At 59.3% G+C, this 14,182-nt stretch overlaps 1 protein-coding gene across 20 annotated transcripts in view; it reads left to right on the forward strand.

Annotated features, from left to right (window-relative positions):
* Positions 1 to 14,182, forward strand: part of MAST3 (microtubule associated serine/threonine kinase 3) — a 37,721-nt gene that overhangs the window by 7,748 nt on the left and 15,791 nt on the right. Inside the window, exons 1-11 of one of the 20 annotated variants that reach the window (XM_045990082.1) lie at positions 291 to 820; positions 1,657 to 1,746; positions 9,909 to 9,997; positions 10,077 to 10,149; positions 10,331 to 10,351; positions 10,889 to 11,003; positions 11,412 to 11,572; positions 11,767 to 11,842; positions 12,132 to 12,341; positions 12,451 to 12,552; positions 12,806 to 12,938. In XM_045990082.1, the coding sequence (XP_045846038.1) occupies positions 645 to 820; positions 1,657 to 1,746; positions 9,909 to 9,997; positions 10,077 to 10,149; positions 10,331 to 10,351; positions 10,889 to 11,003; positions 11,412 to 11,572; positions 11,767 to 11,842; positions 12,132 to 12,341; positions 12,451 to 12,552; positions 12,806 to 12,938 (1,246 nt within the window). In that variant the 5' untranslated portion in view covers positions 291 to 644. Of the gene's footprint in view, positions 1 to 290; positions 821 to 855; positions 1,369 to 1,656; positions 1,747 to 3,333; positions 4,391 to 4,440; positions 7,448 to 9,908; positions 9,998 to 10,076; positions 10,150 to 10,330; positions 10,352 to 10,888; positions 11,004 to 11,411; positions 11,573 to 11,766; positions 11,843 to 12,131; positions 12,342 to 12,450; positions 12,553 to 12,805; positions 12,939 to 14,182 lie in introns of those variants that run through there. The other 19 variants (XM_045990083.1, XM_045990086.1, XM_045990088.1 and 16 more) reach the window with 19 other exon arrangements.

The following is a 14,182-nucleotide window of genomic DNA, read 5'->3' on the forward strand; positions in this document are numbered from 1 at the left end:
GGAGGCAAGGGGGAAAGTTCGAGGGGAATGGCCTTCCAGCTAGAGGGAATAGCATGGGCAAAGGTCCTGGGGTGCAAACCAGCTTGACGTTGGAAGAACACCGAGAAAACAGGGGTAGCTGGAGTGAAGACAGCACAGGGGAGGTGGAGGGTGAGCAGAAGGGGGAGGAGGTCCTGGGGGTTGGATGAGAATTTCAAATCTGATGGTGGGGATGGGGTCAAACTGGCCCCCAAGCCCAGACCATCTGTTCTTGTTAGGCTGGGGATAGTGCAGCTGGTGGGGAGGAGCCTGAGGGGCCCAGTAGGGGCAGGGCTCCAACACTGACCAGAAGGCGGGCACTGTTTCTGGCCTTTGCCCAGTTTGGGGGCGGGGTAGTGGGCAGGAAAAAGTCAGAACCAAAGAGGGCAAAGTCCTGGGCTACTGGGGCAGGACGAGGACAAAGACTCCCTGAGAGTTGTCTACTCTGCTACCTACCGTGTTCCTGACTGGGTCCAAGTGGGGTGTCAAGGGGGCCATAGCCAGACACAAACAACCCCGGACTCCTGGGATCTGCACTGGGCAAAAGGGAGGATGGGACTCAGGGAGCCACGCGTCGTTGTGTAGGGACGGCTCCGCGAAAGAGGGGCCCGCGGGACTGAATTCGGATGTGGGTGAGGGGGACGACGCTCTCATGGAGAGGGAACCCGGTGAAGCAAAGGCCTGGAGGTGTCGACCCGGCCCCTGGTAACCGCCGGGATGCTGAGACCGCCAGGAGGGGCTCCGAATGCTGTGCTGAGCTGCTGGGGATGGGGAAGAGGGTCAAGACGCGCTCAGATCCCGGGTGCGAGTGACAACCCTCCCCACCCCACCCCCACCCCCGCAACCCCCGGAACCCCCAGGGGGGGTGGGGCGGGGCGAGGGCAGAGAACCGGCTGGAGCCGGGAGGGGCGGGGCCGGGCGATGGAGCAATATTGCCAATCTGGGAGACAGTGACCGCCCTTCCTTTCCGGCGGCGCAGCCTGGGGGCTCGAGACCTGGCAGCCTTGGCGTCGCTCTCCGGGAGGGGGTGGCGCCCGCGACTCCAGCCTCCCGCAACCCGACTTTTCCTGCTGGGCTGGGCCTGCGCGCAGGTGCGGGGCTCCGAGCCCCGCCCCGAGGAGGAGAGAGCCCGCCCCCCGCGCCCCCAGCGGCCCAGCCTCCGCACGGCGTCGGTAGCGCCTGCCAGGCGTGCTGTCCCCACGTCCGCGTCTGTGGGTCTGTCCGATCACACGGTGATCGGAGTTCAGGGGGCCACAAAGGTGGTTTTGACACCCGGCCACGTAGACACAGCCCCGGCCTCGGCATGAAGTCTCGCAGAGACAAGCTGCACATCCCGGCGCTGACCCTTGAGTGAGTGCTTGTCGGAGAAGGGGGGAAATAGGGTGGGGGGGAGAGAAGTAGACAGATAACCACCCTTACCCGTGTCTCAGTTTAAGTCGCCCAGAGTCGCACCGCCGCCTCCGGGGAGCCCTCCGGGGTCATCAGTCAGGCCCCGCCCTCGCGGCCTGCCAGAGACCCAGAATCCCGGGCCTTGGGTCCCCTTCTCCCTAAGGGAACTGAAGTCCCTGTCCATCTCCGGATTTGGCCACACGCAGGGGCCACCACCAGGTTCACCGTCCCTGGCCTCTTTCTTTGCAGTCTGTCTCCGAGCAGCCAGAGCCCATCTTTGCTGAGCCCCAGCAGCCCCTGCAGCCCCTGCAGCCCCTCACTGGGCCTGCACCCCTGGAGGTAAGTGACAGCATATGGGGGCAGGACTTGGACATTGCCCTGGCACCCCCAGAGCCTCAGAAGCCTCCTAGACCCTCCTCGCCAAGGTACTGTGGGCTGGTGACATTGCCTCTCTGGGCCTCAGTTTACCCTTCCATAAAATGAAAGTGCTATCCACACTAGGACCTTCATGGGAAATTCCATTTTCAGTCCTAGCCAACAGGTCCTCCATCCGACAGGTAGCCAAGGTGAGGCCAGAACTTGAGCTCTTGCCCAAGGACATCCCTGAGACAGGTGTTGGGTTCCCAGCCTACCCCCTACTGAGTCAGCCTCGCCTTCCAGGCTAGGACCTCAGGGACCCTCCCCACACCCAGGTCAGCTGGTCGGAAAGCTCCTCCCTCAGAGTTTATAGACACACACACTCAGGCGCGTGCACACACACACACACACACACACACACACCCACAAGGCTGAGAGTTCACCATGATACCCTCATGCACTGAACCAAGCAAAGTGGTGTCAGGAGAGAATCAACCTGACTGGGGCCAGCTCTACCAAATGCCTTCTGTTTCCTCCCCCAGGAGGGAGGAAAGGTGCCCCCAGAGGGAGGTGCCCTTCCTGACCGCATTTCTCAGCTGGAGAAACCAAGGCTCAGAGAGGAGACACCAGTTCTCCTCGTTTAGTACATCTGGAGACTAAGCATCAGGGCCAGCTTGGTTGCCCAAATCTGTTGAGGGTCTGAGCCACCCTCTGTGACTGGAGCATCTCAGGGCCCCCCCCCCCCCCACCCGCGGTACAGGAGGGAATATAAGGGTTATCTCGGGCTCTTCACACAGCTTGGGAAAAGTTCAGGGAGGCGACAGATGTGTGAGTCAGTGATGTCTAGAATTCGAGGGCCCATCAATCATTTATACCTTAGTGTGAATGAGCTGCTTAGATTCCTTCCACAGACCTTTAATGGGGAGAAGAGAAAACAATTTGGAGCCCACACTGGGTTCTGGGTAACAGACAGTTAACATTAAGTAGGCTCCTACTGCAAGCCAGGTGCTAAGGGCATAGATGTGAACAGGACTGAAATAGCCCCTTCTTCAAGGGGCTCTCAGTCAGCTCTAGGGAGGTGGGCAGTAAAGGAGTGAGTGGACAAACAGGATACATTGAGATAGTGACCTCTTGGGGGAGGTGGTGTTTTATTTTATTTAAGATTTTATTTATTTGTTTGTTTGACAGAGAGCACAAGCAGGGGGAGTGGGAGAGGGAGAAGCAGACACCCCACTAAGCAGGGAGCCTAACGTGGGGCTCGATCCCAGGACTCTGGGCTTGTGACCTGAGCCGATGGCGGATGCTTAACCACCTGAGTCACCCAGGCACCCCAGGGAGGTGGGTTTTAGTCAAGGCCTAGGCAGAGCCAGGGGCAGGGGGGCACCAGACAATGGGAACTGCACATGCAAAGGTCCTGAGGCAGGGCCAGGGTTTTTGTGGGTTTTGGGGAAGATTTTATTTATTTGAGAGAGAGAGAGATAGACAGAAATAGTGACAGAGAGCATGAGTGGGGAGGAGAGGGAGAAGCAGGTTCCCCGCCGAGCAGGGAACCCAGTGTGGGGCTCGACCCCAGGACCCCAGGACCACGACCTGAGCCGAAGGCAGATGCTAACCAGCTGAGCCACCCAGGCGCCCCAGGACCAAGATTTTTAAAGCCTCTGCGGCTGTTTTGGGGGGAAGAGTGTCTGCTGGGGCATGTGACAGTAACGGAGGTGGCAGTCAGGGAGGTGGCTAGGACAACATCTGGGTAGGAGATGGTGGGGGCTGGACCAGGTGGGGGTGTCCTGTGGGAGGCAGGGACTGCTGTACCCCCTGTTTAGGAGAGGAGGAAACTCAGGATTTAAGAGTGTCTTGTCCAGGGCCACCCTGGGAGAGAATGTCAGGCCAAATCTGACCCTGACTCTTTGGCCTCTCCCACCTCCTTGGCCTCCACACCGGGTGAGGACCAGAGGAGGGGAGGAACCTGTTGTGAACTGCTGAGCCAGTTTTACCAGGAGCAAATGGAGGCAGTGTTTGGGGTTCTGAGCAGAAAAGTCTCCTCACCCACCACCAGAGGGCAGCAGAACCACATCACTTGGGGCCAGGAAAGTAAAAGGGTCTCTACCTCCCCTGCCCCAAGCACCCTAGGAATAAGCCCACATTTGTTCCCTCAGCTTCTGAGGCCCCATCAGTCTGGCCCCTGCAACCCCCACCTCCTCCCCGTCTATCTCCCCATCTGGCTCAGCCTAGCCATGAGACTTCCTGGCCTGCCAGAACACGAGCTGGTCCAACCTCAGGGCATGTGCTGCTTGTCTGCCCAGAGCTCCATTTCCTCCATTTCTTCATTTCTTCATTTGTCAAATCTCTATCAAGTCCCCATATAGGAAGCTTTTCCAAACCACAGCCCCCCATTCAGGGTCTCCCAAGCCCGGATTATGTCCATTACACCTGTCCCTTTCCCTCATGGACACTGCATTATAGCTGTGATTTCCATGTTTTCTTGTGTGATTATTGGGTTGTTTTTCTCACCCAGAGGCTTGGGAACCCCTTGAGGACCAGACCTGGATCTGTCCTCTATCCTAGGGCAGGGCTTGGTCTATAACTGATGCTCGGTTTAATGCTTGTGGCATGGACACATGGGAAGCAGGTAGGGCTCTGCCTGTGGTGGTGGTGCTGGTGGTGGGTGGGAGGTAATCGAAGAAAGCTGTGAGTCTGGTCCTTTCTGACAGGGTCACAGCAAAAGGCTTTGTCAGAAGAGTGTTCCCTCTGGGGCCTTGAGTGCCAAAGACAGGAAGAATTTGCATTTTTCTCTCCAGGGTACTAAGAACTGCACAGCATCCTTGACTGGGAGGGATGTGGACGGACAGGGCCTGGGCAGGTGGGAAGGGCAGTCAGACCAAGGAAGAGTTGGGGGTAGGGGTCTGTGTGCTCCCTGTGGCTTTGCCATTTGGGCAGTCACGAGTACAAGCAGAGGGAGACAGATCCCGAGTCGCAGACGGGGTTAGGATCTGAGCCCTTGGAGACGAATTCACCCAGAAGTGTGGTTTGGCTGTAAAAGCAATGAGGAGCCATGGAGAATGTGTGAGCTGGGGAGGGACGATCTGCTGGGCAGCGAGCTGGCGCCAGAGCTCAGCGGCTTGGTCAGGCTTTCATGGGAGGCCTTTGCCGTGGCCATGGGCATTCTGGATTGTCAGCTGCATCCCTGTTCTGCAGAGGAGGAAACTGAGGCCAGATGGCCGTGGGAGAAGTGGCTGCTGGGGATGCCAGAGCAGTGGGCGTAATGGGGCGCATGTAGATGGTGCGGGGTGTGGCCACAGCTGGGATTAAGCAGGGTAGTTCCTTTCCTATGTGCACAGCATTGTCCCTAGCACACGTGGACATAGCATGTCAGCAGAGGGTGATGCGAGACCATGACTCCGTCCCTACTTGGGTCTACAGACCTGTGGGAATTTGCATTTCCCATGAGCAGGAAGCTCTGTCCCTGACCCATGGCTCAGATGGAACACCTAAGGGTCAGAAGTGACTGCTTCCATCCTCCCTTCCACATCTCGCCCTACAGCAGGGCCCATCCATTGGCCTCAAAACAATTCCAGAATCTCCCCCACTTTTCTCCACAGCGTCCCCCTGGTCTAGGCCTCAGTGTCTCCCCTCCCAGACCCCATCACAGCCTCTCATTGGCCTAATGCCATCTGCATTCCTGTCCCTGATAACTCCTGTTCCACATGGCAGACATGGGAGGGCGGTGACCGTTCTGATGGTGCCCCACCCCTGCCCACACACCCTTCATGGCACCCCTTTGATTCTACTGTCCAGCTGCACTCCTCTTACAATGCACAAGGCTTACATGGTAAGCCCTGCTGGCATCCTTCCCTCAGTCCTGTCTCAGGACCTTTGCACAAGCTGTGCCCTCTGCCTGGAACACTGTTTCCATGACTGGCTCCTCTTCCTTCTCAATGTCTCTGCTGGCTTTAGTGTCATCTCCCCACCGAGGCCTCTGGGCTAAAGTCATCCTTTGCCATTGTTACCTCTGTTCCTTCCTTTCCTTGACTTCAGTGTTCGAAACTACCTTGATCATTTCATTGTTTCCGGTTTACTCTCTGCCTCCCCCTCCAGACTTGGGGCCTCTTGAGGGCACGGTCTTCAGGGTTCAGCACAGGGTCAGGCACACAGTAGGTACTCAATAAATGTCGAGTGAGTGAATGACCAGTTATGGGCGTTTGAGACCCAGGCTTGGGGGAACCTAGAGATGGAGCGCGTTCTGGGGGACACACCCAGGAGATACCTGAGAGTGACACTGGCCGGGAAGACAGGGTGGGGAGTCTCTTGGGAGACCTGAGAAGCAAAATTGGTGGCAAGAGGGTTGGGGAGAGTTAGTATTACATATCAGGCAAGGGTGCCTTTCTGTGCCTTCCCTTCTCAGATGTGGGGTCTGGGCTTCAGGGTCAGGCCCCTTGGGTTAGTTCCCAAATGTGTCCTGTGGCCTGTGAAGGGGCCACTCTTAAGGTGACACTGTCCCTGTCTTCTTGGGACTGTCACGAGCAGAAGCAGCATTAATTCTGCCTACTGCCTACTGTGTGAGACAGTCCTATTCCCATGGTGAGCATGTGCCATACTCCCAGCACTTTCTGTCCCTCTGATTCGATTCCATTTTCATGAGGGGACATTTGTAGATGGAGAAGCAGAGGTGTGGAAGTTAGCCTGATGCTAACATTGATCAAACATGTATCGGGCACTGTGGGTGCCACCTTGCATCTTATTCGTGTAATCATCCCGTTGGCCTGGTTTCCCTCCCATTTTACAGTCGAGAAGACAGGCCTGAGGCACCTGTTAGGTGTCCTCTGAGTCCTGACTGTAGCCAGGTTGGTGGCCTTTCCATCACATAGACAGGCAGAGCGTGTCAGATGCCCTGACTCGATTAATCATGCCCTTTCTGCCAGTCCAGTGCTGGGAGGTGCTGGGACCCCCAGGAGCCGAAGCCTGGGGAAGACAGAGCCAGACACAAGAAAAGGCTGCCTGGGAGAGGGGACGCTAGATTTTGCCAGGCAGGAAGGACTGAAGAGAACTGAAGCCAGCGTGGGCGCGGTAGCATGAGCCAGGCCAGGCCATTGGAGAGTTCTCAAGTGCCACACTCCGAAGGGGTTAGCGCGGGGGAGTGGGGGGAAAGAGAGAGAGGGAAACAGGGACGTGAACAGATTTACATTTCGAGGAAAGGGGCCAAGTTCCAGGGCCTAACCTACTAGGCGCCAACGCCCCGCCTCCGCTGCTCGCAGCCCTGGCAACGCCCCTCCCCTCCGCCCGCGGCCCTGGCAACGCCCAGCCCACTAGCCTGAACGCGGGTCCGCCAGCCTAGCTTCCTCGTCGCTCGCCCCGCCCCGCAAGGCCCCGCCCCCGCAAAGCCCCGCCCCCGCGCTTGCCTGGGCGGGGTTCCCGGCCGCGCTGCGGGGAGCGCGCTTCCTCCTCGCCCCCTACCCCAGCCCCGCAGCGCGCACCCTCTGCCCCGCTCCGCGGGGCTCCCGGGGCCAATCCGGCCGCGGAGGTTCGCGCCCCGCCGCCGCCGGCTGCGCCCCCGCGCCTCCCGGGTCTCCGACGGCGGCGGCGGCACAAAGAGAAGCAGCATGTCCGACCCCAGCTACTGGACGGCGGTGGCTGCGCCAGGCCACCGGAGCCGCCTTGCCAAGGGCGCGCTGCTGCAGCGCTCCAAGAGGTAGGGGCACCGTGCGGGCAAAGGCTCGGCGGCCGGCCAAGCAAACACGAGTTGCCAGAAGTATATCCCGGCAGCGTGGCGAGGGCCGCTGTGTGCGACAGTAGGGGGAAGGGGGAGGACGCTTTGGGATCAGGGTATTCGTTAGGGGTCCAGACACCCTCCTTTCGCCCTTCGTTACCCGGAGTTGGATGTCTGCCTGCCGGGGTCGCAGTTAGGGTGCGGGACCGAGCCAGGATTCAAACCCGGGTCTCTAGGCCTGGGCAGACCTGGGGAGGATCTTCTTGGAAAAACTGAAGCTCGTCTGTCCCTGGGGCCCCCCGTCAGCGGAAATATTGTTTCAGAAGCAGATATTTGCCGCACGAGGCTGGGGTGCAGGTGGTGTGGCAGGAGCGGGTAAATCGGGTAAAATACTGAGTTTAACCACAGCAAAGCTTCGCCTGTCTTGGAGTCTCCGTTTACCTTTCTGAAAAGCAAAGGCCAAGTAAGGGCTGTGGACTTTAGAAGCCAGGATTCGGCTTCAAATTCCAGCTCCGCCACTCCCTGGCTGTGTGACCTCAGGCAGTTCCTTAACCTCTCTGTTTTCTGGCCTTTTACTGGTGCTGGGTTGGGGCATTCCTAGAGGGGAGCACAGGCAAAGGCCGGGCAGGGACGGCAGCTGCTAAAGGACCTGGAGTACTAGGGTCAGGACTTAGACCCTTCTCCCAGGTCCTGTGGAGTGCCAGAGGGCTTAGGGGCACCTCAGGGATCAGGTGTAGGCAGCTGGCCTCAGGCCAGTGTTTTCTGCCATATTCTCACTCTGTGTTGTCCCACGTGGGTGTTTATTGAATGGCCAGGCAGCCTCTCAGGGTCGTGGGTCTTCTCCAGGGAGGCTGAGCGAGTGGACACTGGACAGATGCTAGGCAGTGAACAAATGATGCCCAGGTTCCCCTTGAGACATCAAATATGGCTGTGTTTTCAAGAAGGCCCCGCCTGAGTGCAAGATGGAGGTGGGGCAAGTGTTTTTCCCAAAGGCTGCGGCTGGCGTCAAATGCTGCAGCATGGGGCTGAGGACCCAGATGAGGGCTGGGAGAGGATGTGGCACCAGCGGCTATATGGGTGGGGGGCTGGGTGTTGGCAGGAAGTTTTGCAGGAACCTGTGGGTTTCACTTTTGCTTCTGCACATCAGCCTACAGGCAGTTCCCTGTGGCTGTTGACATCTGTGGCCTCAGTTTCCTAGACTGGGAAATGGGTGCAGGTGGTCTCTCCCACCTCTGGGGCTGTTGGGATGGGCAGCTGGTGACTGAATTCACTGGGGAGGCATTGCCTGGCCTCCCGCTGCACGTCCCAGGCCCTGCAGGACTTGTGGGGAGAGAGACAACACCGCCCATGCCTACTGCTGTCTACCCAGTGCTGGGCCCAGACCTGAACACTGTGTATATACTTCATCAAATCTTCCTGGTGCCTTGCAAGGTATACAGATTGGGAAACTGAAGCTCAGGAGGGCAGCTGCTCATGGAGCCTCCCTGCCTGTCTTGATGCCTCAGTCGGTGGCTGACCATGCCGTCCCATGCCTTAACCTGCACTGTGCCTTCTGTCTGGGACACCATTCCTGGCCCCATGAGGCCCTGAGGTTTCATCTCTCCCTCCCTGAGCCACTGAGCTGCGTTGGCGGCTGGGAGTCTGTGGGCTGATGCACTTCCAGAGCCGTTGCTGGGCGACTGCACCGGGGAGGGAGGGGAGATGATGTTGCTCTCAATTTCCCTCTGCCAGGGCGGGGGCTGGAGCCGGGGCACAGGTGGGAGAGGATGGGCCAGGGTGGGAGTGGCTTGGGCCAGGGGGTTCTGGAAGAAGGGAATTGGGATGGAGGGAGGGATATGCATGGACAAAAGTTAAGAAGGATGGGACCTTCTGCAAGGTGCTGACTTGAGGGTTTAAAAACCTTAAAAGGGTCAGTTGGCCTTTTGGGGAGGTCCAGGGGAGGAGGGGTTGCCAAGACACTTGGGGCCATGGGCCTGGGAAAGGGTGCATGGGATGGAGTGGACACCTGCCTCAGTTCCCCAGTGGACTCCAGGGTCCTCTCTGCCATCTGCTTTATTTGCCAGTGCTCCTGGCAGCGGGCAGGGCATAGGCAAACGTGTGGGGGTGAGATCATGAACACGGAAGCCCGAGAAGGCGAGCCAGGGGGCTCCTGGCCACGGGCAGGGTTCACTAGGAGCCCGGAAGTGCTCAATGCCACCGCTGATAATAACCACAGTAATCTTAATAATAGGTAATATTTGTCCAAAAGGGCTACCCAGGCCTCAAAGGTGGTGTGAGCAAGGGGCCATGCCGGCGTCCAGCTGGGATCAGAGGGGTAGTGGTCACGCCTAGCTTCCCGTCCTGCCCCAAAGCTGGCCAGATGTATTCTCCGGCCTGGGCATGCAGGTCTCTGTGCCCGGAGGCCTGGGCCAGTGCCTGACCCTGTCCCCTTGTCTCCCGACAGCTGCCGCAGTGGGAACCGCAAAAGCCTGGTGGTAGGAACGCCCTCGCCGACCCTCTCCCGGCCCCTGTCTCCACTTTCCGTGCCCACAGGTGAGTGTGGGAGCAAGCACGCAGGGGCGGCGTCCTATCTTCACCCGCTCTGACTCATTGTCCCCCACCTCGTCCCCAGCAGGCAACAGCCCCCTGGACAGTCCTCGGAACTTCTCAGCGGCATCTGCTGTGAACTTCCCCTTTGCCCGAAGGTGAGTGGTCACTGGCTTTGAGGGTTGGTGTCAGCACAGCTGGGGAGGGGACAGGCAGGAGCATGTGCTTGGTGGCTGGGCCTGCCTCCTCATTCACTTTTTCCCCCTCCCCTATCCCCTGCCCTGTGGTGGTCTCTCCCTCTGGCTTCTGCCCCTGGCAAACATGCACGGCCTTCTGCAGCCACATCCCACGCGTGGAAAGGTAATTTCAGGGAGCCCTTGGGGAGGAGGAGGGCACACCTTCCAGTCTAAAAGCCATTAACTCACTAAAAGCCACGAACTCACTTAATGAGAATTGATGAAGGACCTATTGGGTAGCAGATGCTTAAATGTCGCTCATTCACTCCGTAACATTTACTCGGTATTTGCCACATGCCGTACCCTATGCTGGGGGCCGAGGAAGGGGAGGCCAGATTCTGGCCCCTGAGGAGTCCTCAGTATGGCGGGGTTGGGGGGGGGGTGACTAGCATGTGTCCCAGCAGCTGCAACTCAGAGAAGTCAGAGTTTTGACGGGGTATGCTTTGACAGCTGGGTCAGGGAGGACTTCCTGGAGGAGGTGTCTGAAGGATGAGGAGAAAACATGTCGCGGACCTGTTGACCTTGAATCTCTGTTCTCAGCCTTTTCAGAAGATTCTTCCTCCAACAGAGCCAGAATCTGCCAGCCATGGTATCTGTCTTTTGTCCCCGCATACCACAGGGGCCATGCCTTCCTTCTAACTCTTCTGGTTCTCCTCTCTAGGGCTGACGGCAGAAGATGGTCCCTTGCATCCCTCCCATCTTCTGGCTACGGAACCAACACGCCCAGCTCCACCGTCTCGGTACCCACAGTCCCACCTTGGCCAGCAGACAGGCGGGTGCGAGGTGGGGCGGGACACGTCTTTGGTTTTTATCAAGGTGTTGGATAGTTGTCCAGTCAGCCAACATCCTGGCTGCCCCCTTTGTGCCCCATTCTGGGCAACATAGGCGTCCCTGAAAAGACCCAGCCTCAGTCCCAAAGAGCCCCCAGTCTGGAGGACACAGACATCCTCATCCCGTGGAGTTAGTGCCCAGCCAGAGGGAGTCTTGGGGTTGCCTAGGGAGCAGGCGGGAGGATTGCTGGAGGAGGGGGCATCGGAGCTGGGGTTTTGAGGGATGCATAGGAGCCAGGCAGGAGCATATTACCATCCAGTGACAGCAGGCAGCCTAGGCCTTGACGGGTAATGCTGGGGTTCTTGCTTTGGCGCTGACTGTGAACTCGTGGTCCTGGTACCCCCTCCTGCCAGTCGAGCTCATCCTCCCGGGAGCGTCTCCACCAGCTTCCTTTCCAACCGACGCCGGATGAACTATGCTTCCTGTCCAAGCATTTCCGCAGCTCAGAGAGCGTGGTTGATGAGGAGGGTGGCCACCGCTCACCCCACCTTCGCCCCCGTTCCCGCAGCCTCAGGTGGGTCTTGACCTCGGACTCCAGCCCCTCCCTGGGCTGGCTTTGGGGCCCACATTGTGACTCCTCCTCCATCTCTGCCCCCGACCCTGTCCAAGCTTGAACTCTGATCCTCGACCCTCCCCTGAACTGGGTCTCTGGTCTCACGTCGCAAGCTGACTGTGTGTCGTCGTCCCCCTCGCCCCGCCCCGCCGCAGCCCGGGACGCACCACAGGGACCTTCGACAATGAGATCGTCATGATGAATCACGTGTACCGGGAGCGGTTCCCGAAGGTGGGCAGTGCCGGTGCCTGCACCGGCCCTAAGTCTCCTCCATGTCATTGTTCCTCCGTGGCACTCTGTCTTCCTGGCTCTGTCACCCCTCTCTGTCCCTTTCCTGCCTGTCCTTATCTGTCTGTCTCAAACCGCCCCTCCCACAACCTAGGCATATTGTTCCCCGTCCCGCCCCCAATTCCCTGACCCCATCACCACGTCTCTCTCCCCAACTGTCTCTCTTGCCCCCATCTGTGTGTTGCTCCCCAGCCCCATCCAATGACCAGGTTGCCCCATCCACCCTGCCCAGGCCACGGCACAGATGGAAGGCCGTCTGCGGGAGTTCCTGGCTGCCTTTGCGCCTGGCGCTCGGCTGGCACTGGCCGATGGCGTCCTGGGCTTCATCCACCACCAGATCATCGAGCTGGCCCGCGACTGCCTGGCCAAGTCCGGAGAGGCGCTCGTCACCTCCCGCTACTTTCTGGAGATGCAGGAGAAGCTGGAGAGGCTGCTTCAAGATGTGTGTGGGCAGTGGGGGGAGATCAGGGGTTCAGGGGTCCCCAGGCTGGCCAGGGCCCAGGGCTTGCGGGTGACGCCATCACCCACCTGTCCCCTCCGCCCCCCCACAGGCCCACGAGCGCTCAGACAGTGAGGAGGTCGGCTTCATTGTCCAGCTTGTCCGGAAGCTGCTCATCATCATCTCGAGGCCGGCGAGGCTCCTCGAGTGCCTGGTGAGTCTCTGCACACGGCCAGGTGACAGTCCCGCTGACGTACAGGAGATGGTGCCTGTGGGGGTGGAGGTTTGAGGGGCACCCAGGGCGCCTCCGGGCTGGGGTGGGCTTCCTTCCCCAGGGAAGGGTCAGGCGCTGAGACTTAGGGGAGAGCTGGAACCGCCCCTCAGGCTGCTCCAGGCAGAGGGAGCACCACGTGCAAAGGCCTGGGGGTGAGACCAAGCCCCGCTGACCAGCCTCTCTGCACCTCCAGGAGTTTGACCCCGAGGAGTTTTATCACCTGCTGGAGGCTGCTGAGGGCCAGGCCCGAGAGGGCCAAGGCATCAAGACGGACCTGCCACAGTACATCATTGGGCAGCTGGGCCTGGCTAAGGACCCCCTCGAGGGTGAGCTGACAGGGGAGTGGCGTGGAAAGGGAAAACCCAAGGCAAGGCGGGAGCAGACCGGTGGTTCGAGCCCAGGCCCGTTGACTTCACAGCTGCCATATTGTCCTTCATCCCTCTGGGGCCCTGCCCTCAGCCACCTGCGGGGCCCACTGTAGGGAAGTGTCTGGGGTTCCTTCGTCGGACAGCCACACGTCAGACCCCCTGACCTGCCAGGGCCTAGGAGCCGCAGTGTTTTCCAGTGCAAGGTTAAGATGAGCCAGGGAGGCACCATTAACAATAGCATTCCCATCATCCCGCGGACTCAAGAAATACTTCCCTGAAGTCATCTGACTGTGGCCCAGGAGGTAGACTCGGAGTCAGACAGGGCGACCCATGGGCTGGACCAAGCTGGCCAGGAACTACCCCCACCGCCCACCCCCCCACCCCCGATAGCTGAGGCAGGAGAACTGAGACTTGGTACTAGGCGAGCATCGAACTTGGACCTGGCCTGGTCCAGGTGTGGTCACAGGTGGCTCTGGGGAAAGGTGACATGTAAGCTGAGTGCTCGCAGATGGAGAGGTGACCAAGTATAGCTCTGGGGAAGAGAAGGGGTGAACCAGGCAGGGGGAAGGGCGAACGCAAAGGCCCTGAGGTGGACCCGTGCCTGGTGCGTGGGCAGAACAGTGGGACGAGGGGTGTGGCTAGAGCCGAGGAAGGAAGGAAGCTAGGAGGAAGGCAATGGGGTTGGCAGGGCTCCATGCCGTGGCCGGTGTCCACCAGCATCATTGCTATGTTAACCTTGGGACTGGGCTGCCATCGTCCCCATTTAAAGCTGGAACGACTGAGGCTCTGGGTAGATGAGATCGAGCAGGGGTCAGACCTCAGTGGGCCCAAGGCCAGACCGCTTAAAGACTTGCTGTGTGGCCATGGCCAGACCCGGCCCTCCAGTGGAGATAACGTGGTGCTGGGGGTGGCCCCAGTGTCAGAGGAGACAGAAAGTGGCCAGGTGGTTGGCGGCTGACACTGTGGGGCAGATCATCTGTCCTGTGCCCCCGGCAGGGAACCTTCAGCATGGAAGGGAAGTGGAAGGGGTTACATTCAAACCCAGGCTTCCCTCGCCTGTGAGATTCCACTGTCCCATCCCAGCCATGCCCTGTGATCATGAGACACTGTCTTCGTTGCTATCCTCACATCTCATGTTCACCAACCACTCAGTTGGGGCCACCCCTCTGCCAAGCCCTAGGGCCAGAAAATGGCGGGGGCTC

This window comes from Meles meles, chromosome 20 (genome assembly GCF_922984935.1).
Source record: "Meles meles chromosome 20, mMelMel3.1 paternal haplotype, whole genome shotgun sequence".
Lineage (NCBI taxonomy): Eukaryota > Metazoa > Chordata > Mammalia > Carnivora > Mustelidae > Meles > Meles meles.